This window comes from Empidonax traillii, unplaced genomic scaffold (genome assembly GCF_003031625.1).
Source record: "Empidonax traillii isolate 1590-97213 ecotype Southwest subspecies unplaced genomic scaffold, ASM303162v1 scaffold205:size1172791, whole genome shotgun sequence".
Taxonomy (NCBI): domain Eukaryota; kingdom Metazoa; phylum Chordata; class Aves; order Passeriformes; family Tyrannidae; genus Empidonax; species Empidonax traillii.
This window is the reverse complement of record NW_020955398.1, coordinates 1,081,773-1,099,778: the sequence shown is the minus strand read 5'-3', so window position 1 is coordinate 1,099,778 and position 18,006 is coordinate 1,081,773. Positions and strand designations below refer to the sequence as shown.

Sequence of the window (18,006 nt, the reverse complement as noted above, 5' to 3'; positions counted from 1 at the left end):
CAGGCACACCTACGGGTTGGTTTTAGAAGTGACGGAGAGCATCCCTGCAAAGAAAGACTACTCTGCTCTTGTGAGACTCCACCTGGAATACTGTGTATAGTTCTGGTGTCCTCAACATGAGAAGGCCATGGAACTGTTGAAGCAAGTCCAGATGAGGCCACAAAGTTGGTAAGAGGAGTAGAGCACCTCCCTTACAAAGACAGGCTGAGAAAGGTGAGGCTTTTCAGCCTGGAGAAGAGAAGATTGCGTGGAGACCTTTCAGCAACCTTCCAGCATCTGAAGGGTCCTATAAGGAAACTGGAGAGGGGACTCTTCATCAGGAACTGTAGTGATTGGACAAGGAGTAATGGGTTCAAACTGAAAGGGGGGAAATTTAGGTTAGATATATGGGATAAATTCTTTACTATGAGGGTGGTGAGGCACTGGAACAGGTTCCCCAGAGAAGTTGTGGATGCCTCATCCTGGGAAGTGTTCATGTCCACACTGGACACTGAGCAACCTGGTCTAGTGGGAGGTCTCCCTGCCCATGGCAGTGGGGCTGCAACTAGATGAACTTTAAGATCCCTTCCAACCCAAACCATTCTGTGATTCTGTGATCACCTAAAATTCTCCACACTCTTCAGAAGCACTTAAGAGAAAGCTGGATGTTGCTGTCATGCACCTATTCCTTACTTCCTTTCTATATATTAAAGCTGAGGTTTACTCTGACTTGCTCAGACTATTCCAAGTTAGTGCAAGCTGATAGTACTGGTAGTCCTTTTCCCATCAGACTTATTTTTTCCATACCTCAATTTTATGATGCCATCCATAGAAACAATGGTGAATGGTAATCATCTGCTAAATGTGGGTAGGGGTTTCTGATTGTATAGGGAAGCAGCTCTGAGGGGATTTAATTGCATTTCTACAGTTTTCATCTTCTATGGGGAGGTGTGCCTTAGGACTTATAAAAAATTCAGGCACCATTCTTCTGGTTGAGGATATAGCGTGGGAGATAACTGTACATAACAAAGGAGCTGAAAATGTTTGGCAGTTGCTTCAAAAGCACCTTTTGTCGCTACTACTGAACTCCTCAGTGGGTACGTCTATAAAGGATACAAGCTGTTCACGTTGTTGGTTTTGTTTTAAACATCTGATGTGCAGCCTGAGCTCTTTAATATAAATGAAGACAAACCGATGCAACCTTCCACTGTTTGTAGCAGAAAACAGATTTTTTTTTCCTCTGTTGCTAAACATGGAGGTTTAGACAAGCACTTGGCAACCTGGAAGCTACATCTGATTCCTTTAGTTCTGCCAAACTGGAACTCAGCTCCTGCGGGAAATGGGGGGGGTTTTGAGCACACCATCTTTGGCTCTGACTTTCGATTTACACTGTTGTTACTGGGAAGGTTGAGACTTCTTTCTTGTCAGAGGCTGCTCAGAGTCAGAATTTGGACCTTAATGCCCAATGTCTCACATTCTCCATAATGGTACTAAATGCAGAAAAAATGTTGTATTCTTCTTTTCCCGTGCAGAGAATCACTGACTTTTCTCACAGGAGTACATCACTGGTAAAGCCAGGAAATTATTTCATTGTTCTTTCCTTCAGGTCAGATCTTTTACACACACACACACACACACACACACACACACACACACAAAGAGAGATAAATGGTTTTCCATGTGATTACCAGCCAAATGTTTCCAAAGCCCAGTTAAAAAGTTTCAGTTCTTATCTCTCGGGATGTTTTTCGCTAGAGTCATATTTCCTGTCTTTTTGTCTAATTCCTGCTTGACACGTGTTTTTCAACAATATTTTTAGGTCTGAAGACACTTCTGCTCTGTATGCCACGTTTTTGTGGACCATCCTCTGCTCTGTTACCAAATTTCAGTTCCACTCAAGTTAGTCTGAAAGCAGGGTTTGGCTGAAGCTTTAGCTAAAGAAACTTCCAATTAGAACTAAGCATGCTGCTTTGTGTCTCCATCTCCATATAAAATACAGCAGAAGAGTCAAGGTCAAGGTAATAGAGGAGTCATGCTGGAAAAGCACATGTGTTGTGTGAATCATCCTGTTGGCTATGCTATATTTATCTCTGTCACACTTTGATATCATCCCTTTTCATCGCGTGGAAAACGTGTCCTGTCCTGTTCACTTACAAGTGAAATCCAGTGTCTGAAAGCAGAGCATACACAACATATCTTAGCTACTATAACTTGGTGCTTCACTGAAGAAGAACTGAGCCCTCTCTATCAAGCAGCTTCCAGAAATAGATAGCAAACAAATGAGCTAATATGTACGTTTTGGGCCAGACTTTTGGCAATTTTATTTTATTGTTATGAATCATTACATCTGTTAATGACCTGATGATTTTTTCTTTCTTCTAGATGAGGCACTAGGAGGCTATATCTCAAATTTATTTTTGTCTGAAGCAAATCCACGTGGTCGTGGGACTAATTGTTATGCAGAGTTAGGGGCTGCAAGCTTCAGAAAGGTCTCATTTCCTTTGGGAGTTACTTATTAGAATTTAAGCACCGCTTGATGACCTCCAAAAAAGTCTTGTATTTTATTGGGCAGTAATATATAGTATGCATGTGTAAAATATGTCAGAGAAAAGCCCTTCAGGGATTCACACCTGCTTCAGTTCTTCCCATACTAGAAGTTAGTGATATGGTGGAAGTGGAGGTTTTTCCAATGGATTAAGACACTCCTGGCTGGTTTGGGTGATGAGGGTTGTATGAAATCACAACTAACTGCTGGCTAGGCTGGCTAAATCCCCTGCAGATTCCAGTCGCACCCTGAATTAGTCTGTTTTGGTTAATATGAGATCTAGATTGAAACAACTACTGTCCTTGGGTTTTTTATAGTGACAATATTGATGTCAAGATGTTTTGCAGATGCAAACCAGGCTTTCTCACTTTCCCTGTGGAGTATTACCTTGGAGTCAGAGTGCTACAAATGTTTGGTGGGTGGCAGTGTTAACACTCTGTTTGCTGCTTGCCCTTTGACTGAATAAACTTCACTACAGCAGCTGAAAAGAATCATGATTTTTTGGTGCAAACAGGACATCTTTCAGTGTTTGTGGGCTGAAAAGTAGTTTGGAGTTGTTCAAGTCTGTGATTTTACATACACACTATGAAAGCCTAGGAAATGCTACAGAAGGTTCCTGTCAGCTCCTCAGTAATTTTTGTTTCTTAAACTGTGATTTTTCTTCTTGCAAAGAACCTGGAAGTCCAGGAGTCTTCATGCATCAGAATGCTTTATTGTTGCAGAGCATGGCCGTGGTTGGGTTGCACCTCACCTGCCCAGTAATTTGAACTCTCTTGTACAGGAACCCTGTTTTGCTCAGTCCTGCACTTCCTGCTCTCAAGCTGTGGCACGTGTATTTACTTTATTCTTCTCTTCTCCCAATTCACTGGTCTGAATGGAATTGAATCACTGGTTGAACAGCTGCATTGTGTCTAATGTCACTTTTCAGACATGGAGACTCCTTATTCATTCCCATTTTGATGCAGATACCTTTTGACACCTCAGAAAGAGGGACTAGCACAGGTCATGTAGGCCAGGAGGCTCCCTTCACTCTCTTTCCCTGTCTTTGCAAACATTTCTGGCTTTCTTTTACTGTTTACTTACTGAACCACTCAGTCTTGTGCTAGTTTGAATGTCTCCATTGTCTAGACACGCTGCCAGCAGCAGCAAGTCTGTAGCTCTCTGTGTGATGCTTCAGGTCCTAGCTAAGGAATCTAGCTAATAACTTATTAGCTTCTCATCTCCACTGGGCTCACTCTGAAAAGTGCTTTATTTTGAATTGTGGAGCACACAGATGGCAGCACAGTATTTATCTCCAGGCTGTCACATCACTAGTTGTTCTCAAAATGGAGTGCCTTCACAGACTGGTCTCTGCTGAGGTCTGGGGCTTTAAAAGAGCCTTTTCCTGAATAGGATTTGATACAATGGAGAGAAAAGGAACAGCATCTGCACTTACAATGATGGCTCAGGGGCATTAATGCTTTTCTCAAGCACACGCACACGCTCTATCAACACAGAGCACAGCAGCCTGTGGATATTGTCTTCTCAGTTTGACCTCCTTTGTCCAGTAGTTGTGGGGAGGATGGGAGGCAATGTGCAATACCTTTTTGCGGTTTATCTGTCCGCTCCCTGAATGCCCTTTAGCACCCACAGCCCAGGAACTGCTGTAGTAGAGTTAAAAACAGCACATATTTGGGGTTAAAACCGGGCACGAACTTAGCTTACTGTAGGGGCTATACCACCTAAGTTCCTTAAACTGACAAGAGCTGCTATTCCCAGAAGGCAGGGGAGAGGGAAGGAGAAGGAAGGAGAAGGAAGGAGTTTATAATTCAACACTCGAGTAATCAGAGAGATTTTATCTTTTGGCCTTTTCACATACTGTATCACCAAAAGAGCTCTTGGGTGGTCGTAAGTCCCTTTGCTGCCCACCCACTACTCTGGATGACTGAACAGCCTGTAGCACTGACTGATCTTTTCCTTGGTAAGACATTTTTATTCCACAGGCACTGAAATGCAGACTGATGAGTAATTGCTTTATTTTTCCTTAAGCTGGAAAACACAGGGCTGGATTTTTCACATTTGCACAGAATTTGGGGAGAAGGTTTAACAGATCTCTGAGTCTGCTCTAAGCTTTTATATCATTGTTGGACTTGGACAACACTGGTAAGCAACCTATACACAGGCATATTTTTCCAAATGTCTGTAGAGCCACTCAGAGAGTAGGTGGAGCAGATGTGTTGAAGCGTCAGGCTTTAGCCTGGGTCACACCTGTCAGTGTAATTGGAAAAACCCAGCAGTGATTTGCCAGGGTGGAGTTGGGAAATGGGAGTTTTTGATTGCAATTACAAGGCTGTAGTGTTGCATAAGGAGGCTTTCCTCTCACATAACCTCTTCGAGGCTTCACTTCAGTCTTTCTCCCTCTGCACCGGCTGGGGGTGTGTCAGCCTGTGACAGCCTGAACATGCTTCCCTATCAGATGGGTGCTCTTCAGCAGTAGCTATTTTCAGGATTTGCCCAGAGTTGTCAATGAACATTATGCCAAAATCTTTATAGGAAGTCTGAGTTCCCAAAACCTGTCAGGATTCTTGTACACTCCTTCTAACTCTTAACCCTGATGCCTTACCTGTCATTTAATGAAAAAACAACAAGTTATAAAAGCAGCACCTGGCAATTGTGATAGGCCCTTTCCCGAGAAATGTGCACAGGCTTGAAAACAGTACAGTCTTTACTACTGTGTGCAAGCAACCCATGGTGTGACACTGTGTTTCCTTCCTAGCACAGTACTGTCTCTGGAGAGTAGAAAGCCTCTTACATTATACATTCTGTGAATTATCCTTTATCTCTCTTGTGTGTCTCCTCAGGGAAAGATGCCACAGACACCTCCCTTTGCAGTAATGTTTGACAGCAGCGGCTACAACAGGAACCTGTATCAGTCAAAAGAAGACAACTGTGGAGGGCTCTGCTATCATGACAACAATCTCCTGTCTGGGTCTCTGGAAGCTCTTATTCAGCACTTAGTACCCAATGTCGACTACTATCCTGATGTAAGTGTATGCATCCAGCTAAATATATGGCTTGACCTGATGCATTTCCTAAAGTGGAACTGTCACGTGCAGGAAAAACAGAATGTGTCACATCAAATTGCTAAGGAAAGGGGTTCAAGTGACTGATCAACAACAATAGGATAAATATATGTTTTATGTGAGTGCGACATGCAATAACTCACCTAACCTAGCAAGTCTGATTCTGTATTACTTCTGCTATAAGATACACAACTCTGGTGAGCCATTTATAATTTTTATTATTATAATTTATTTATATGTGTATATAAAATTATAATATTTAGTAATATAATTTATATAATATAAGCATAGACTGGCTTACTGTTTAATGGATTGTGTGTACCACTGACCCTTAAAAATCTGTCAGGCAAGTTGAGGAGAGAAGCATGACCACCAGCATGACAGGATGAAAGTATTTATTTCAAAACCAAACAGTTTTTAATACATTGCTCATCTGAGATCCACGTGTATCATGAAATGGAAATGTTGAACTAGTACCGCACCGTTGGGAATCAACAAAGGCTGAATGTGAGAGTAGGACGTTTGCCATATGAGAATTTTTGGCCTATCTAGACATATCCGTGCATTGAGATGTTTTATATAATTATTAGAAAAGAATATAAAAAAGAATGATGTCAAAAGGTGGCTGGGGGGCAGTTGGTTATGTCCGAGGGATGATGAAACTGCATCTCTGCTTGTTGAAGGGCTCATTCTGAAGACATAACTCTGATTATATTCAGCCTCTGTCATAGATCTACTCACGTTTCCAAAGACAGTGTCTTTTTTAACTTGGGTCAGAATTAGCAGCAGTACAGGACTGTGCTTATGCTAGTTCTTATGCAATAATGCTTAATGTAAACTTTAAATATGTAGCAATTTAGACACTCCTTGGTCAAACATGATCATTTATTCTAAGTTCCTGGATCTGGAACATTGTAGAATCTTTCTTGTGGGTGCCATAGATATTTAACTACTGGCAATGCGGAATAGATAGAGGATATTGGAATGGAGAGTGGAATGGATATTTTGAATATCCATCTCACGATGAGTGAGATATATGGCATATGGAAACTAGAGAAAAATAAAAAGAGCCTTTCCTTGTAACTTCAGAAAGAGTTACTAGTTTTTATTCTGTAAAATTAAGCTTTGTGGTTCCCTCCACTTTCACTAATGAGACAAGCAGTACCATGAGAAATGAGAGTAACTGGGGATTCTTAAAGGAAGTACAAGCTCATGGTGTGCAGTTTACCGAGGTTAGACAGGCAAACATAGCATAGTAAAGATGGTGTGTGTGTCAAAATTGAGTCGGCCGAACAATCTGCTCAACTGGCACCTTTTTTTGTTCTTTTTCTGAAGAGTATTTAATTTCACTTGCAGTGTGGAAGCAAGCAATATTTCTCTGTTGGTGTTCTAAGTAGCTTGGACTTGCAGCATGAATGTTACTCCATTGTTAGGCTAGAAAGAGTTATGTAATCTGGTAATGGCTTTCACAAAGGTTTACTGTAGAGCAAGAGAAGATGAGTTGAAATGTAATTCCAAGTAATTTCACATAATAAGCTTGCAATAAGGCTGTGTGCAATAGGAGAGCTAAACTACCCCTGCCCTGCCTTGTTTTGGTTATATCTTGTATAACTTGGCTCAAGCACAAGCTTATAACACTGATTCTGGAGCAGTGCTAAGTGCTTACTTCTCTAGTAGTTGCTTTTGGCACAGCCACATGCAGAGCTTTCTTCTGCAGGTAGTAAAGTACTGGGAACAGGTTTGTTAGGAGCACATGTTGAGAAAATATCAAAACGGAGGTAATTTATCCCTTTCTCTGTCTTCCTCTTGTTTGCAGAGGACGTACATCTTCACCTTCCTTCTCAGTTCACGTCTGTTCATGCATCCATATGAGCTCATGGCCAAAGTCTGCCACCTGTGCGTTGAGCAACAGAGACTTAGTGAGCCTGGCCTGGACAAGGTAAGATCCCACACTCTCAGAGACTCCTGTCAGTTCCAGTCAAATGTCCCTACCCTGCCCAAGGCAAAATGTTCCTACTCAAGAGAGGCCTCAGTAGGATTAAACAGATTGAAAATATGACACAAGCATGTAGAATTTGATGCTTTATTCACTGACATTCATGGGAAATTTCCACACTCCTCAGCCTGTCCTCCATGAAGGCTGTTGCTTCTGCTGCACTGTTTGTTTTACCAATACATGGGCTCAAAACAAAAGTGCTTCCTGTTTATGAAGTATCCTGTACTGGCCCTGCAGTGGTTCCTTTTCTTTCAGGGTTCTGAATGTCTTGACATATAATGCCAAAATGTTGGAAAGACAGAAAGATGAGTTAAGCACATCAGTGGGAATTACTCTGACATGTCTTGCATGCTTAAGCTACATTTCTTGCTACACTCTTTGCAGAGTGGCTTAGATTGCTGGCCCCTTTGCATGGGAATGCAGAGGTTTTTGTGTGTCACCTCCACCCCAGTAGAAAATTACACAAATGAAATGAAGATACTTGAATAATTTGTAGAATCATAGAATCATTAAGTTTGGAAAAGGCCTCCAAGATCAGCAAGTCCAACCTTTGACTGAACACCACCTTGTCTACTAAACCAGAGCACTAAGTGCTGCATCCAGTCATTTCTTGAACATGTCCAGGGATGGTGGAGTCACCACTTCCCTCAGCAACCCCTTCCAATGCTTAGCCACCCTGTGAAGAAATTCTTCCTGATGTCCAACCTGAACATGGCACGTCTTGAGGCCATTTGCTCTCATCCTGTCACTCATTGCCTGGGAGAAGAGGCCAACCTCCACATTGCTACAAGTAGTTGTAGAGAATGATGAGGTCTCACCTGAGCCTCCTTTTCTCCAGACTAAACAACCCCAGCTCCCTCAGTTGCTCCTCAGAGGACATACCCCCTAGACCCTTCACCAGCTCCTTTGCCCTTCTCTGGACTCGCTCCAGCACCTCAGTGTCTTTCTTGTAGTTAGGTTCCAGAACTGGACACAGCACTCCAGGTGTGGCCTCACCAGTGCCGAGGACAGGAGGACAATTCACTGCCATGGTCCTTCTGGCCACACTGGTTTAGATAAAGGCCAGGATGCCATTGACTTTCTTGGCCACCTGGGCATGTGCTGGCTTATGTTCAGCTGCTGTCGACCAGCACCCACAGGTCCTTTTCCTACAGGCAGTGAGTGCACTCAATCCCCTCATCCAGATCATCAATAAATATACTAAACAGGACTGGCCCCAGAACTGAGCCCTGGAGAACACCACTGGTGAACAGACACCAACTGGATGCAGCAGGTTCACCAGCACTCTCTGGGCCCGGCCATCTAGCCAGTTTTTAACCCAGCAAAAAGTGTACCTGCCCAAGCCATGGGCTGCCAGCTTTTTCAGGAGAATGCCATGGGATACAGTATAAACGGCTTTGCTGAAGTCCAGATCAACTGCATCCACAGCCATTCCCTCATCCACCAAGCAGGTCATCTGGTCATAGAAGAAAATCAGGTTGGTCCGACAGGACTTGCTTTTCCTAAAAGTAATGCTGGCTGGGCCTGTTTCCTAGGTTGTCTTTTATGTGCCATGTGATCACATTCAGGATAATCTGTTCCATAACCTTCTCTAGCTCCAAGGTCAAGCTGACAAGCCTGTAGTTATTCAGATCTTCCTTCTGACCCTTCTTGCAGATGGACATCACACTGGCCAGCCTCCAGTCATCTGAGACCTCCCTGGTGAATCAGGACTGATGATAAATGATGGAAAGTGGCTTGGTGAGCTCTTCCACCAGCTCCCTCAGTACCCTTGGATGAATCCCATCCAGTCCCATAGATTTGTGTGTGTCAAAGTGGCACAGCAGGTCACTCCTTCCTCCTGGATTGCAGGGGGTCTATTCTGCTTCCCATCCCTCTCTACCAGCTCAGAGGGTGGCTGCCCTGGGGATAATCAGTCTTTCTGTTGAAGACTCAGGGAAAGAAGCCATCAAGTACCTCGGCATTTTCCTCATCCTTGGTGACGATATTCCTTTCTACATCCAATAAAGGATGGAGATTTTCCTTGGCCCTCCTTTTGATGTTAATGTATTCATAAAAATACTTTTTATTATCTTTCACAGCAGTGACCAGATTGAGTTCTAGCTGAGCTTTCACCTTTTTAATTTTTTTTCTACATGACCTAGTGACATGCTCGTACTCTTCCTGAGTTACCTCCACTTTCTTCAAAACATCATACACCCTTTTTTTCCCTTGAGTTCCAGCAAAAGCCCCCTGTTTAGCCAGGTTGGTCTTCTTCCCCACCAACTCTTCTTTCAGCACTTAGGGACAGCCTGCTCCTGTGTCTTTAAGATTTCCTTCTTAAAGTATGTCCAGCCTTCCTGGACCCCTTTGTTTTTATGGACTGTTTCCCAGGGACTCTCTGAAGCAGTGTCCTGAACAAGCCAAACTCCATCCTCTGGAAGTCCAAGGTACAGGTTTTGTTACTCCTTACTTCACTGAGAATCTAAAATCATTTTGTGGCCACTTTGCCTAAGACAGCCTCCGACCACCATATCTCCCACCAGCCCTTACCTCTTCGTAAACAGGTTGCTCAGTGTATGGTGCAGGATGTGCATAAGTCTTGGCAGAACTGAAACATATCATTTTCATTGTTGACAGTCATGAGTTATTGAAAGACTAATAAATGTCTTGCACTGAGACACTCCAGATAATGAGGGGTCATCCTAAGGTTTCCACCTACCTGAGGCCTAATTTCCAGGTCAGTTAATCCAATGAGTGTCTCTTCACTAGCCTCCATGGCTATTGACTCTGGCCTGTGATCCAATGCTGAATTAAATTAAGCCTAAAAATTTAACTGACATTTATACCTTTATGCTCCACAGTATCCTTCAGGATGGAATTCTATTTCCTTTGAGTTAGATATTTGCTGCATTACTGTTACATGTAACATTCCTACTGTTTTCAAATAGAACTGGATGCAAAAAATTGCACCGAAAATCCTACAGTTATTGACTGAATGGACAGAGACTTTTCCTTACGATTTCCGAGATGAAAGAATGATGAGGAACTTAAAGGAGTTGGCACAAAGAATAGCCAGTGGGGATGAGGTAAGTTGTCTGTATACACAAAGTTATTGGATAAAAAGGCATTCCTTTTACTGCTTTGATATTGCAGGTTTGTTGCTGTTAATAACATGGTATGGCTCTGGGTGGTTAAGCTAACTTACTGTGAAGGTGCTGGTAAGCAAAAAGTTCTGTCTGGCACCTAAGCCTGGGAAGAAACTACACAGCATAAACAGATCTCTTTCAAAGCATGGGCAAGGTTCTCCTCATCCCTAAGCCCATAACGTAATTCCATATTTGATGGATGTTAGCATTTGTCATTTTAGTGATTCTACTTGGAAGAAGCTAGCTAAGACACCTGGAAGCCTTGCATATCTGAGAAATCCCTATCCATGGTGATAATTTCTTCTATTTATGTAAGTAAGGTGTGTTGGAATTCGGCCTTTGACCTGTAGGTCAATGAAAAAGTTCATAACAGGTTAGGGGAAAAGTTTCTAAAAGAAAACCAGGCCAGGAAGAATTGTCTTGAGCTTAAAGCATCAGCTATGGACTCAGAGGAAAGCTGTCACATTCCTTCCCCTAGGTGAAGCACACAAGGAAATCACTTGACCTTTTTCTAAGTAATTCCCACTTTTCAGCTGAAAGTTCCATTGGAGGTATTATGAAATATTTTGATGCTTAACTGATTATTGTCTTTTAAGTACTGAAACAAACTCAGCCAAAAGCCAAGACTTAATGGAAAGGCGATTAACAAGGTTTCAATAAAGCAGATCCTGTGTAGCTGACATAATAGTAAGATTACAAAGGACAGTGGAGTGGCATTTGGAAGAACTATAAACACAAAGACTGATTGCTAAATGGCATCGTGTTTCCAGTGTTCTTCAGGACTGGTGTTCCTTATGTAAGCTTTTGAATAAAGATATGGAAGAGGCAGCAAACACCACGTTAACAAGCATGTAGGTAAGAGCTGGGAGGAGTTGAGAGTACTGCCAAAGGCCCGGGGAGATCTTGAGAGGCTGTAAACAAGGATGGAAGAGAATAAACCTAAAGGGAATTTGGAAGCTGAAATACATTTTGATGTTGTGAAAGTGGGGAGGGATGAAAGAGGATGAGACGAGAGTGAGACACAGCATGAAATATAAATGAAGAGGAGATTGAATTTGGTGGGCAAGCTGAGAGTTGCTGCAAGATAGCTACAGGGAGCTTTGAACAGTGAAGAGGCAATAGGTTTGCCTTCACTGTGGGTGTGCCAGAAGACCTCTTTCCCTGTACAGTGCTCCTCTACTGTTACTTTTTTTATCGGTACTCTTAATAGGAAGGTAAGAAACTAAAGTTCACTTCCAGAAAAAGTAGTAAGATTGAGGACTCACACCCACTTGAAAAATACCCATTGGCACAAAAAGAAAGAACTGTTTAGCCTGGAGTAAGTTGAGTTAGTGGATGCAAGAGTGAAATGAGATGAGTGAAGGGCTGCCTACAGTGAAGTTTCTGGTAATACAGGCAGTTTAAACTGTGAAATAATCTATTGAGGGGAAAGACAGATGTACAAAACTGCTAGAAAATGAGCACTAGGGAGCAATCTTACTCTGACAGAGAGCTGTAAATCTTTTCTAGGTCTAGCTTTGAGGGGGTTTTGACTTTGAAGTTTCCTCAGAAAGACAAAGGGAAAGCAAGCGCTGCAGTAAATTGACTCGTTCTATTGTGAACTGCTTGGAACAGTAAATGGCAATTTCCTTGACCTTGCTTTTTCTACAGATTGCTTGGATTTGTGTGAGTTGTTACCTTAAAGGATCCAAAAAAATCAATGTTTCCTATGCCTGTTCACTATTGCTCTTTTGCTTGTAGCTTCTTATTCCACTTCCTGAATTATTGAACTCTGGTACTATTAAGAGCTGTCAGTAAGAATACAACTAAAATGGCTCACCATGATAACCTATTGCTTCTTAAAAAAAAACAAAAACAAAAACAAAAAATCCAAACATTTTTGGATAAAGCTCTGGAGGGAAATGGCAAGTTCATCGGAATAAAGTTCATCGCTGCTTTGAACTGATCACACTGTAGTGTGCTGCCAATAGATTTTGGATGATCCTTTTTGCAGCCACTTATGTGTTGCTTTAATGGCTTTAGGATGGTAAGTGGAATCTGGGAGAGTAACCGCCTTGGTTACATAGATCTGTCTGCTTAAGAGTTGAGTCCTGCCCCTCCTTTGTCTCTTCTGTTAACTTAAACTGCTACATGGAAAGGCCTGGAAAGGCGAGAGAATAAAGAGATGGTTCTATTATCTTCTCCTTTTTCTCAGATTCACTGCAGGTTTTAACTCTGACTTTGGTGAAACTGGTCTTGATTTGCTCCAGAGAAAAGCAGGCCTTAATTAATCACTGAATGGCCACATATTTTTTTTTTCCCTGTGGTTTTCAGCAAGAGAAGATGGAGCATGTTCATTTCTTGTATTTTCCCCCACTCGTTGGTGACACTTTTCAGGAAGTGGATTGTGCACATCTTTTCTACTGTTCCTTGAACCAACTGCTTCAGTATTGAATCTGTGAGACAATCACTATTTAAATCCTGGATTCCTTTTGGTCTGATGAAATGCTGCTATTACAAAAATCACATAGTAGAGCTTATCTTGACAGCAAATACAGGCATCAGCATCCATCTGTTTTGGTGTCATGCAGTCTTTAATACTATTTTCTCACATTGTGAAAATGTCTCCTGATTGTTTATTGTCATAACAGATGTATCGGAAGAATGTACAGCAGCTCCTCCAGAACCTGATCCGGAAGCTCGCTGCTGTCAGCCAGTACGAGGAAGTGCTCGCAAAAATCGATGCCACATCCACAGATCGCCTCACGGTTCTGAAGACCAAGCCCCAGTCCATCCAGAGGGACATAATCACAGTCTGCAATGATCCCTACGTGTTAGCTCAGCAGCTGACACACATAGAGCTTGTGAGTTGTTATGCTTCCAAGTATGATTTCATCCTTCCCCTCTATTTGAAGCACAGGTTAATGTGGGATATGACTTGGCTGCTTCTGTGCTTTATTTAGGAGAGACTCAATTATATTGGACCAGAAGAATTTATCCAGGCGTTTGTGCAAAAGGATCCTTTGAATAATGACAAGGTAATTGGAGCAGACTTGGTGCAACTCTGAAAGGCAGCATTTAACATCATGGAGCTCACTCAGGTGCATCATGAGCTGGAAGTGAGGTCCAGCAATAAATGAGGACCAGTAGAACCAAGCTTTATAAGGAAAAGGCTTTAGTATTCCACTTAAACATTTTGTTAATGTTTTTTTCTTTCTGGAGGACAACTCCTAGAGCTCCAGAACTCAGCCAACAAATTGACTTTTTGAAACAAAAACCACAAAAACACATTTGCTGTCTTTTCTGACTTCAGCTAAGGGAGAACTTTATCCTGTGAATGTTTTCTCCAGGTCACCTATGTGGTCTACAGCTGGAAGAGGCTGAGTTTAACTTTTGCTTTTGCATTACTCATTTTCAACATCCATTTTTCTTCTTACTAAACTGAACTCTTTGCAGCAAATTGGCAAGTGGGGCAATTTGCAAGTAGGGCATACACCACAGAAAGAGGGCAGTGAGCTCTAGATCCATGTGATACGAAGGGCAAAAATGCAGTGGTTTTAACTAGCCGTGATAGAGTTGTCATCTCCTTGAGTGCTATTTGCAAGATGACTTGGTTTTCTATGTTTTTGAAGATGACTTATACTCTGTAAGTAAACTGTGCCGAAGTCAGTTCTTTAAAACTTGAATTAACTGACCTCCTTAAAACTGACAAACAGAATAGAGTGACACAAGTTTACAATTTGATATTCAGTCAGATGGTCTCTGACAATGATTTTGTATATAGAGATCACTAAAACTGCTGTCTACCCCTTTTTAGGCAACCCTGAATTGTTGTGTGGTAATGATTCTGAGATGCTACAGAATAGCACTGGTCATGAAAGGGATAATCCAATCAAAATGGTAGAGCTAATCTCCCAAAGTTAGGATGCAGTATGTTAACTTGTCATCAACGGCTGAACATAATGTGCCCATAGAGTGGCCTGGCCTCTGCTTTCCTTCTGCACTTGCAGAGAGCATAATGTTGTGTTTCTGTGTATTCCTGTGTGGGACAGGAGTAAGGACTGAAACAGTGTTCATATTCAAGGAAGCTTTAAGCAGATACTTAGCTTTTATTATTTGCATAAGTCTATCCTAAGTCCTTGAAGCATCCCGGTAGGACTTAAAGCATATGATGGATTCCACATGCCTGCTGAAGTGCTTTACTGGGCCAACAGCTCAGAAAGAAGATATACATGCTCACATGCTACCACTGCTGCTTTCCCTCTAAGTTTTTTGTCACTTTGGGTAAATGAGTTATTCCTGTTTGTTTGACAATGTTTGGGAATGGCAAGGCAGAAAGCCAAAAGGTCTCTCAGGGAAAAGACAAAAATTGCAGTAAAAGTTACTACTTTTCTCCTGTCTGTAGAGCTGCTATGGAGATCAAAAGAAGACTCGGAATCTCGAAGCCTATGTGGAATGGTTTAACAGGCTCAGTTACTTAGTTGCAACAGAAATCTGTATGGTGAGTAAGGACTTGTGCTAAAAGGTTTTGTTTAGTCTAGTTATCTAAAACTGTGAAGCCTTTTTAGAATTGGCACCTTTTGAACTTTTCATTCTCTCAGCTCTGTACTTTTTCACTTCCTGACTTCCTCTGAAGAGGAAATAAGTTCAGTGTTTTCAGCATTGTACTGGTGTCTCAGCCTTGTTCCTGTGGCACAGTGGTGATGTTATGCTGGGTTAGCTCTTCTTGGTACAGGAGTGCATCTGGCCTGCAGTTCTCTCCTGTGAAAGCCCCTTGTTCTTCTGTTCCTCATATCCTTCTTCTTGGCAGAGCCTCTTTGACTCTTGTCCTTGCTCTCTACCTGCCTGGCATCTGGATCATCTTTGCTGTCCGTAATGCTTTTGAACACAATAGTGTGAGTTTCTCTACATGTAAAGGATAGTGTGAGGCTGTGGTACACGTGGAAAAGACTTTTAACAGGGATGTTTCTTCTGGGGATGTGTCAGAGCGCCCTGTTTCCTGCTGAGCATAACACTGTAATGTCATCTCTTGCAGCACGTGAAGAAGAAGCACAGAGCAAGAGTGATAGAATATTTCATTGATGTGGCACGGGAATGTTTTAACATTGGCAACTTTAACTCCTTAATGGCTATTATTTGTAAGTATGTGTACTGAGATATTGTGTCCCTGTTTGAATCTGGATAAAGGAAACACAGTGCTTTACACAAAAGTCTGCTGCTTGGCTTGGTCAGCAGCGTGAAGTTGGGAGGGAAAGTGGTGAAGAATTGCTCAAGACTGTTGTAATACCGTGTATTATAAATTACTCAAAACCAAAGTTTTCATTGCAACTGTTGAGAGATTTAAATCCCCACTATTTATAACCAACTTCAGTGCTAAATTGAAATGGTAACTTTTCCTGTAATATTGAGAATTGATGTCTTCCATAATTTCTATCGTATCTTAAAAATCCTAGTGGGTTAAAAATTTCTCAGCTCTTTACATCTGATAGGAAAATGTTGGGAATATTTGTTTTAATTTGAAATGCAGAAACTTCATAGTTATGTGTCATTTTCCATGAAGCATGTAAGAGATGGTGTTGTGAACACTCATTTGAGCTTTCCTAATGTATACTCATGTTTTATCAAATCCATATTAAATAATATCATAGCATTTTTTCAGAGCTTTCATTCTGTAAGAGATGTAAATTTTGTTTCCAAGGTTGTCTTGGAATTTAAAGAGTTCAGTTTCTTGAATAGCTCTGTTAAAAATATTTGTTACTGTTAATAGGTTTTTTGCTTTAGAAATACTTACTAGTTCTAGCTACTTGAAAGATTTTTCTTATAATACTCCAACAACCTTTTTCTCTTACATCAAGCTGGCATGAACATGAGTCCTGTGTCTCGATTAAAGAAAACCTGGGCTAAAGTGAAGACAGACAAATTTGATATTCTTGAGGTAAGTTTGGCTAATATTTGGACAGGGGACTATTAATAGCATTCTATTTCTAACTGCTCCAAAATACAAGTTTGTCTTCATTATGACATGTTTAATTTTGGATATTTGTGCTGTTAGTGGAAATTCTAGAAGATGTAATAAGAATTGTCCAGCTGACTCCTGCTCTTTTGATTTTGAAGAAAGAAACTGAAGTTTGCTTGTTTAGATTTTTTAATTTCCAAACCCATCTCCTAAGAATTATGAAAAAAAAAGTAGGTAAATCCTTTAAAGGGAGATATATTTGAGAGGGATTGTGTAGATGGACCTTATGCAGTTCTGCCTTTGAAAATCAAGTAAGGCAGCTGCCTTGCACTTTCAGAGGGATTTGTCTTGAATTAATTGATTGACAGTTACCTTCAGATGGTAGAGAACTTGGTCAAAGATCATGTAGATGCAGCACTGTATGTGTTTGTGATTTACCCAAGAGATTATTTGCCAGCCACCTAATTATCCTGCTGTAAATGACAGTCAGTTAATTCAGGTTATTTATTAGTAAGGTAGTGTAATGTTTTGTACTTGACACAAGCATGAAATATTTATTAATATCATCAGGAGATCTGACTTGTGTTCTGGTGACAGTTTAAAACTGGATCACTGTAGCTGCCTCACACTTCCTTCCCGCACCCTTGGGTGGGAAATAACCTTCCTTGCGTTAAGGGTGGCTGCACAGCTCAGGATTGCAGCCCTGTTTCCTTTGACCCAATTATGCAGGCTGGACTAGGATGGTTAAAGTCATGCTTTGTGAGCCATGCAGTCATCCCAGTCATGAAGGTGAGCTGTGAGATGGGGGCATTACCGGCTTTAGGTGTCTGATCTTATTTTACCATTGCAAATGGATCAGCTCTGAGAAAGCTGCATGTTAGGAAGAGCAGAATATTAGTGCCAACTGATGAATTCGAATTCTGAATTAAAGTTGAACTACCTTTTTTTTTGAGAGAGAGAGAGAAAGAAGGTCCATCAAGCCTGCCTTTTCTTTCCTGCCCCTGTCTTGTATTGGATCCCTTGTTGTGCTGAGTGAACATTTTTTTAAAATAAGATTCTCTTCTGATCAAATGAACAGATAAAGAGATACCACAGTCCTCTAAAAAGCTGTATTGGGGGTGCTGTTCAGAAGACCTTTTCCTTTTTAAAATACTTGCTCAATTCAAAAAGGATTGTGTGTGGTGATATCTCATTATTTAAATTCCTTCATGCCGTGTAGCATCAGATGGACCCTTCTAGCAATTTTTATAATTACCGAACTGCTCTGCGTGGAGCCACTCAAAGGTCCCTGACAGCTCATAGCAACAGAGAGAAGGTATGTTTACAAATGACTTGGCAGGAGGCAAAATGAAATGCGCTTG

At 41.5% G+C, this 18,006-nt stretch overlaps 1 protein-coding gene across 1 annotated transcript in view; it reads left to right on the top strand.

Annotated features, from left to right (window-relative positions):
• RASGEF1B (RasGEF domain family member 1B) overlaps positions 1-18,006 on the top strand; it is a 32,152-nt gene that overhangs the window by 8,011 nt on the left and 6,135 nt on the right. The window contains exons 2-10 of the mRNA XM_027887271.1: positions 5,365-5,547; positions 7,403-7,525; positions 10,513-10,650; positions 13,341-13,553; positions 13,653-13,727; positions 15,095-15,190; positions 15,725-15,827; positions 16,545-16,624; positions 17,865-17,960. Coding sequence (XP_027743072.1) covers positions 5,371-5,547; positions 7,403-7,525; positions 10,513-10,650; positions 13,341-13,553; positions 13,653-13,727; positions 15,095-15,190; positions 15,725-15,827; positions 16,545-16,624; positions 17,865-17,960 — 1,101 coding nt within the window. The 5' untranslated portion in view covers positions 5,365-5,370. The remainder of the gene's footprint in view (positions 1-5,364; positions 5,548-7,402; positions 7,526-10,512; positions 10,651-13,340; positions 13,554-13,652; positions 13,728-15,094; positions 15,191-15,724; positions 15,828-16,544; positions 16,625-17,864; positions 17,961-18,006) is intronic.